The sequence below is a fragment of the Phalaenopsis equestris genome, unplaced genomic scaffold (genome assembly GCF_001263595.1).
Source record: "Phalaenopsis equestris unplaced genomic scaffold, ASM126359v1 Scaffold001009, whole genome shotgun sequence".
NCBI classification, from domain to species: Eukaryota; Viridiplantae; Streptophyta; class Magnoliopsida; order Asparagales; family Orchidaceae; genus Phalaenopsis; species Phalaenopsis equestris.
This window is the reverse complement of record NW_018165448.1, coordinates 38038-47007: the sequence shown is the minus strand read 5'-3', so window position 1 is coordinate 47007 and position 8970 is coordinate 38038. Positions and strand designations below refer to the sequence as shown.

Here is an 8970-nt window from a genome sequence, read left to right as displayed (position 1 = left end):
AAGAGGTGATATTATATATATATAAAGGAGCATGTATTGATTTTTGTATAAATTAAAATGTTTATCATCTTTGCCATTAGCTTTCACATATTTATCCTACAATTAAAAAGACCTATCTTGTAAAATTTAACTCGCAAAATTTGGATGTAATCACATTTTTTTTACTTGATCTTAATGATTTTTAATTATGATTATATTTAAGGGGAGTACTTGCTAATCTATCCTTCATGTTTGAGAAATATCTCTTAATGCATATTTGTTAGTTAAAATGAGGAAAGAATGTTCAACCTATGAGCCCTTATTATGATTTTGATGATTATAAATTACACTAAGGAATAAATGGAGTAAAAATTTTATTTATATGATTGTAAGTAACATATACACCACTATAATCTTACATAAAGGCATGCAAATTAATGAAATAGAACTATGTGCATGTCTTTCATATGTAATGAACTAGCAAGCGAGGTATATGAATATTTAGAAAATAAAATCAAAAAGATTTTGTTGTGTTAGTCATTCATGCGATTCAAAAGTAAGTAAAAAAAATATTATTATATCTGTAGTCTACTACATGAACTAATTTTGAATCATATAAATTTGAAGTCATATAATTAAATTATTGAAATAAATTTAGTTATGAGCATATATAAAGTAATATGATTCATTATAAGTCACTGCGAGACGTTTTGAGTCGCTCTACAAAATTTTAGAGAGTTTGGGGTCTAAGAAAATAATTATAATACGTCTCCGTAAAATTGTGTTGGCCTCTACAAAAGTACTTTGCAATCCTTCACAAACTCTCAAGGGTCAATGCAAAGTTCAATTTTAAGAAAGTTATAATGACAGTTTCTGCAAATTATATTTTCTATGGTGATTTTTTGAATGATTATTTATATATTTTGGTGAAGAATAAAATGATGCCTTTACCATGAATATGGAAGATTAAGAGAGTTAGTTGTGCATGAGAGATGGCTTTAAAGATAAAAGTACATTATAAAAACTTCTCTAGCTATGAAGGAGTAATAATATTTTATTATGTGTCTGTTTTATATGAATCCAAGATGTAGTGAAGACCTTGGTGTGGACATAAGCCTTGACCAATTCATTTAAAATTTTTACATGTTTATACATTTATGTGCTCTTTACATGCTTTACATTGTGCTTGATGATAAGAATATTTTGATTACATAAATATGCTACTCATGTAAAGCTTAAAATTTCTCACATTATTTACTTGTAATATTTAAATTTTATTCTCAACTTTAATTTTCATCTTCACACTAATAAAAATTAAAAATAGAGAAAAAAATCTATTATAAAGATATATAAAATTCTTTTAAAAAACTTACTAGCTAAGTCCCTGCTCCTCGGTTCAATGTAAACCAACATCTATAATGCAAGTATATTGTTAATAACAAATTTATATTTAAATGATTAAAATTGTGGGAATAATTTTGTGATGATCTATTATTTTTAATTTGGGATGTTCAAAATGATGAGCTTTGGACATTGTGACGAGCTAACAAAATCTCAAATATTTTAGGATAATGAATGTAGTAAAATTATTGAAGACATTGATATGTGAATCTAAAACATCTTTTAGCACCTTATCCACTGGAGATAAGGGAATCAATGAGGCCAATTTTGCATTCTTTTCTATTTATATTGGTTTTTACTTGTGAGATAAGTTAGTGGATCTAATCAAGCTATTCATATTTGCTTTATTAGCTCAGTCTTCATATTGATCAATTTGGTCTATTATTTAGTTGAAGGTTACAAAAGTTTATTTGTTTTAATGATTAGAGAAGACAAGATTATAATGTCTTGATTGCTATCTATACTTCCTATGTGGTGAAAAATCTTGCAAAAGTGGCGAAGGATGAAAAACTTTGATGTGAGATGATAATCAAGAAATAATTAATGTCAGCATTAGTTGGTAGCATGTAGTGATGGTCATAAAATAGTGGTCAGAAGATGATGATCAAGCAATGACAGTTGGACAATGATAGTTGGATGATGGCTATGAATGATGTGATTTGGATGATGTTATTCAAGCAACCACAGTTAAGCAATAACATTCAAGCAATGATAGTTGCTAATGGTAATCTTCATTGTTGATTGACTGGTTTTTCTTAAATCTTTAAGCTCTCTCCAATTTTATGTCCACTTCATTCCTTCATATGAAGAACAAAAATAGTTTATAATTTTTTGAATGTTTTTCTAATTATTTTAGTCAAAACTTTTATACAATTTATTGGATGACTAGTATTGATTCACTTGATCATATATCATACATTAGATTTTTAAGTGATTTATGAATATCTAAAGCGAGTGATCTTATGCTCACTAGATTTCTCTTAATGATATGTAAACATGTGAATAAAAAAATAGATGTTATATGATAATATTTGCATGAAAAATATAAGAAGGAAAAAATCATGGAGACTAACCCTGGTTATAATAGTTATAAAGTTAATGGCATTTCCCTTAATGAGAGATAATATAATTATAAAACAACATGTAAAAAACTTGATATATTCTACTTATATTAGAGTTAAAAGTAGAGAAAAATGATTACGATGATGGTTGGATGATAGTTGCTGGATAACAATTAGATAACGACTGTCAAGTGAGGTTATGGTATGATGATGATCAAAGACAGCAATTAATTGATGATGATTATTGGATATTTTTTGTGTTAAATGTCGGATGGAGCTTTAAAGTTTTTATGTCTCCAAACACTCTTTTTCTTAATTTCCTCCATCATGTTGAGCATAAGGCTATTAATATAGTTCCGAGAGAAACATTTTGTTAAATTTAGAAAAATTTCATAACACTCAATCATAAGGGAAGGGGAGAAAAAATAAGATTTAAATTCATGCTCTTGAAAAAAATTTGAATCCAACGATTATCGACAATCATCGCTGAACTACAGGTGCTCGTTCAGTCGCCCCCATCGTCGAACAACCCAAGCTTGTCTGCTCACCACCATCGCTTAGTCATCACCACCATCATCACCTCAGGACTACTATCACCCAATCACCACCACCATCAAATAATTATCTCCTGATGTTCGAGATCACTGAATAACTATCATTGCACCGGAATCATTGTGGCTTCTCAAATATTTTATATGGGTCCTCTTGTGGAAATCAAGTCAATAACCACTGCTCTTACAATATCACCATCACCTACTCAAGGGCAAACAGAGTCATGTAACTCTTATTATATAGTGAAATCATTTTAACTAAGCTAGACCTCAATGAAATCATTTCAACTAGACTAGAACTCGTGTTTTTCCCTCATAAAAAAAATCTTCAATGAATTTTTTGTTTTCTTCTATGTGCATTTGAGATGCTTGTGTCAAATTATGATGATAAACTCTCATACTTTAACATTGCAAATTTTTCAACACACAACAATATCTATTAAAATTTTTGATGAATAATAATTACCCATTCAATGAACAAATAGTTTTACAATGAAAAATAAATTTAAAATTATAAAATAATAAAAATAAATTTATTAATGATATATTTCTGATCAAAATGTAGGATTAAAATCTTAGAACAAAAAACTATGTAAAATTGCAGAATAAAAGGGGATAAATTTTTTTATTTTTTATTTTTATTAGTAGAAAAAATTAAAAATATTGCGTTAAATAAATTATTTAAAATTTACAAATATAATTTTAACAAAAAAGTTTTAAAACAAAAAACAAAAAAAAAATAAAAAATAAAAAATTATGCAATTATAATTTTTGAATAAAAATTAAAAAAAGAAGAAAACAAGTCTCCTATACAGTGTATGACATGTTCCCTTCAAACATTTTAAATTTTAAATTTTATTTTTCTAAGTTGATTAGTAGTAATTGTTCATAAATGAAACCCATTTTAGCCTCACAAGCACACATAAATCGCTCATAAATGGAGATAGTATTTTACAGTCCAATTGACTGAAAGTAAAAGTAATACTTTTAAAAGATACTTTTCATCTAAAAAGACAAAAATTTCACCCCCAACAGCACAACCCATCTAACAACCCATATTACAGATGCTGTGCTCTTATTCTTCATCTCACCACCATGCAATGATATAATTGTAGTTGAATGTATGCCTTAGGTTTGTGTATATTTCTGAATTGTACTTCACCCCCACTATACTATTTCACCTGATGAATGATAACCTAATTGTAACGGTCCTACCGTCAACATTTTACACATTTACAGTTTCTCGTTGAGAATTTAAAAAGTGAACAAGTAACTTCGTTAATATATAAATATTAAAATAAGAGTTAGAAATATGGTTATTACAGACGGCCCAGGCATGGTGACACGATAATATCTGCAAATTAAAATTTTATAATAATTGCAAATAATAAGTCATAACCAATAAACTACAGGTCCAAAAAAATTGTTGTCTTCAAAACTCAATTCATGCATAAGAAACCTCCAGCAAGATGAAAGTAAAAAGGTAGAAGATCCACAAGGAAGAAAGAGTAAACACAGAAAGTAATAACAAAACGTTTAAAAAGGTTTATATATAAATATAATCTGAAACAATCTTTAACAGGTGTAAGCAGTTTCCCCATCAAGAAGGAAAAAGCTGGCAGAGAATTCCCATATAATATTACATTTGTAAGTCAGATTTCTACAAAAGAATGTTTGGCGTTATATTTACATCTTTTAAAACTGTGACTGACATCAAACAATTTGTCAGTCTAGCAGTATAATGCATTAGAAAGGCCTTAATGCATAAAAAGAAGGCCCCCCCTTCCCTCTTGGTTATCTTTCTCTATTTCTCTTTCAAAAATATTCATAAGAAAATTAAAAAAAAAAAAAAAAGTAATAAAAACAGCAAAGAAAATAAAGAATAATAGGTTTTGCATCTAACGCAGATTCTTCTACCTATCACTTGATACCTTGTCATGTCATGACTGCCAGAACACATTTGGGTCATTACTATACAGCGAACGATCCTGTATCTCTAAGTTAGCCACATGCCAATCAATGAGCCTTGCTTGGACAAACTTGCAGAGTAGCAGCCCTGTAGGGAACAACCACCACCCACTCTCATCTCTGCCACCAAACAGCCAAGTTAGAAAATCCAATGGGAGGCCAATTCAGCTCCCGCCTATATGGCAAGAAATATAGGAAAGGAAGATTTGCATACATCTCACTCAATTCCTATGTATTTAGATATCCAACACGGAAACTTTAATTTTTACATATATGTCAACTTACCTATGCATGAAAAGGTGTATTTCACTTTTTAAAAGCTAGAACAGTGGTTTTTGTTTATGTGACATAAAATATTTGGGTGGTTGAATTTTAAAGAAGTAAAATTTACATGTTATTGATGTAAATACATAGGAATTGAGTGGTATGTACGTAAATGCCCCAATAGGGAAATATTGCACTCACGCGCCCAGGTTCCAGGGTTGCAAATTCTGATGCCTCCGTGTTGATGACTTGTAATGTATGAATCCGCATATAAAGGCACATATCTGAAAATTAATCAAAAGACCATGCCAAAAATCATGCATTTGTAAATTACAAGATAGAAAGGTTCCCTAAATCAGATTGGCTGTGTGAAGAAGGTTATAGAACTCACCACATTAATCAAAGAGGTGATATTCCATAGCGCATATACGCGGGCAAGCCCTGCAGATCTTCTGGGTCCATGACTAAATAGAGCATTTATACCAGCAGGAAAAGGTGCGAGTAGTCCCAGCGGAAGAACGAATAAAACCAAGAAAATATCCACCAGTGAAAAGGAATACAATTGGAGCAGAGTAAGGAGTACTAAGCTAAAATCTCCCAGTAGAAGGATCGAAATGACCAAACCAACGAGATCCTGCAGAGAAATCAAAGAATTAATTCACTACAATCAAATTTACCTTTCTGAAGCAGGGTAATACGTATTGCATAGACTAAATCTGTTAACAGAGCAATCAAAATTAAAAAACTATGTGTAGAGCAGTCGAGGCAGCGGCACAGTACCTGGTGACCAACAGGCTTGGTGTTATGCATCACAAATGATAATGGATAGAAAATATCTTTCTTATCATCAAGTGTATGCACATTGCATTTATCTAATATACTACCATTTCCTATTTTATGCCTCAGAAGTGCGTCCCTATTTAATAGAATTTCTTCTGCTTGGCTAACCCTCTTCATGCTGTAAAGTACAAGGCAAGCATTAGGAAAATGGTTATGATTTCGAAATAAGCTAAAAATAATGAAATCAGCATACCGTGGTGATTCTACTTTAGTAGGTCTGGTAAATGTATCAGCCACAGTAGTATCAATTTGACTTTCTGCTGCATAAACCACAAGACCAAGCTGGTAATAACCAGACGAAGTAGACTGAAACCATGCAAGATCGACCAACACGCCGTGATTGCTAAGATTAGGATTTGCATGAGCTTCCAGCCAGGAGAGAACAGGCAACAATAACGTCCTAAGGTGACCACGCTGGACTAATCTTAGTTGAGCGTTCAATCCAGCAACCAGTCGATACCACATAGTTGGTGGTACAGCCTGCCAGTATAAACATGCAAACTAGCTCACCAAATTCATTCTCAAGAGGGGGGAACAATGATTGAACACACAAATATTTCAAGTGTAGTTGGGCTGTATGGAGTACCTGACTCATAAGACTAGTTAGAATATTATCGCTATGGAGAGAAAAAGGTGCCATGTAAGTTCCATCACCACCAAAGATTAAACAGATGGGAAATCTTTGGTGAAGCCGAGGAGGAAGATCAAGCCTCTTCTCATCTCCACCAAGGAAGAAATCTATATATGCAAGCATTAAATCTGGTGTAGCAGCAACCTGAAGGGAAAAAATATATCAAAATGTGGCATAAGTAACAAACAGTGTTGCAAACACAATGTATAAACGGGTTTAAAGCAGGTCTGGTTAATAAAATGTGTTGCAAAACACAATGAACAAGCGATTGTTTCTTTGAAAACATAATCCAACTTCGAAATGAAAGAAAAAGGCATTGACAAAGATAATAAATCGATTGTCAGTGTCAAGAATAAGCTGTAAAACTCAGAAGTCAGAAATTCAAAGTAGAAAAATGGGAATACAGAATTATAGCGATTATCAAACCAAATACATGCGATCAAACCATAGATGAGCACATTAAGACATACCTTAAGGCCTTCATAAAGAGCACGTGAACGGCAAGAACGTAAGCATGCATGATCATACCCAGATCGAACGAATTCACGCAGCCTTTGCAATTTCTTTCTTCTCCTCCACTGCTGCCATGACCATGCCAGAGGATAAGCAAGGATACAAAGAATGCTATAGATTGATCCCTCCCACCACTGGTAGGCAGCAAGGGCATTGATCTCATCAACAAATCTATTGAATGCATCCTCATACCTGAACGTGCAGTGCAAAAATCAAGGATTAAAAAGGTACTACGGTTCAAACAGCGTTTAAATATATGGATTTAAATAAGCTTGAATGAGCCGTGCAAAATTCAGGGATATAAAAGGTATTACGTCTAAAACACACAGCATTTAAACATATGGATTTAAACAAGTCAGTTCTATAAAAACTTGACTATAGAAAAAAACACTTACACAATTTCTGTTATCTGTTCAGGAGGAGAATGAGGAAGGTGCCAAGGTTCACTAAATGTATTTGGACCCAAAAAATACATTCTGTGCACGTGACTCTGAGATTCCTCAGCCCTGTTAGTTTCCAAGACCTGGATCATGTTCAAGAAGTTTCAATGTCAGCAGAAGAAAAAATAATTTCAAGATAAGAGTTATACTAAATGGAAAAAGATTACCTCATTTAGCGACTCGAGAAATGGAAAGGAATGATCAATTTGAGAACCATGCTGACTTGGAGCAGGGCCAGGTAATTCGTCAGTACCAACAAATTTCATCCTGGCAACGCTCAAAACAAGGGCTAGTAAGACAAGAAGACCAAAAAGAAGAAGACCAAACAGCCATGGCCCACCAAAAGTATAAATTAATTCTTCCAAAGCTGTGTAACAGTGTGGCATGTGATACCGATCAGAGACACATTTATAAGGACAAGGAGTTTCTGCGACACCTCCTGTTACGAGGCAGGAAAAGAGGTTAAATAAGATTCACATGTTTTAAATATTTCCTATAAAAATGCGTCCGCATGGGACAAACAATGCCTAAATACTAAAAACCATTCTCAGTGCACCAAATAAAACTAAAAATCTTCTAACTTAGACTGATATGTAGGCAAAACTGTCGTTGAAATCAAGAAATACTATATCAATCAACCATCCAAATTACCTATCAAACATAAATAAAACAAATGCAACTCGATTGCTAATAAAATAACGTAAGAAAGACACAAGTACCTCGAACACTTGTATACATAGCACGATGAGGAAGCTCTTCAGGTGGACATTGACGACATAAAGAGAAATCAGATCCCGTTACATTTTTGTAGGTACCTAAGGGGCATTCCTGAAACAATAGACAAAACATATGTTTCAATGCAATGATAATCAAATGACAACAAACTGTTATCAAAATAAGACTGCAAAAAATACTTAATTTTCTTCTTAAAAATGTATGTTAATTTAAATCATTAAGACACGCTAAAATCATTTACATATAAATTTCTTATCTTAATATATATTACTAATTTCTTTTTAACCTTATGCTCTAGCATTGGTTTGCACAATTCAAATATCATTTGTTTGAACTCAAAGCATTTGCTGTGAAGTTCTTAGTCCTATTAAGCTTCCGCGTGTGAGCTTAATTAGAACATATTCAACAAACTGCACACAAAAAGAAGAAATTGTTTGACTACATGTTGAATGATTAAGTTAATTTATGTTATACAACAACAACAACAACAACAAAAAACCTTTATCCCACTAAGTGGGATCGACTACATGAATCCTTTTCTCTACTTGCGTTCTATTTAGTGTCATATTTTCATTTAATTCTAATTA

At 32.1% G+C, this 8970-nt stretch overlaps 1 protein-coding gene across 1 annotated transcript in view; it reads right to left on the bottom strand.

Moving 5' to 3' along the window:
* Positions 1-4575: 4575 nt before the first annotated feature.
* Positions 4576-8970, bottom strand: part of LOC110032695 — a 20359-nt gene continuing 15964 nt past the window's right edge. Inside the window, exons 4-12 of the mRNA XM_020736400.1 lie at positions 8368-8476; positions 7816-8087; positions 7604-7731; positions 7166-7400; positions 6651-6839; positions 6005-6544; positions 5616-5858; positions 5426-5508; positions 4576-5080 (exon numbers count right to left, since the gene is read on the bottom strand). Coding sequence (XP_020592059.1) covers positions 4933-5080; positions 5426-5508; positions 5616-5858; positions 6005-6544; positions 6651-6839; positions 7166-7400; positions 7604-7731; positions 7816-8087; positions 8368-8476 — 1947 coding nt within the window. The 3' untranslated portion in view covers positions 4576-4932. The remainder of the gene's footprint in view (positions 5081-5425; positions 5509-5615; positions 5859-6004; positions 6545-6650; positions 6840-7165; positions 7401-7603; positions 7732-7815; positions 8088-8367; positions 8477-8970) is intronic.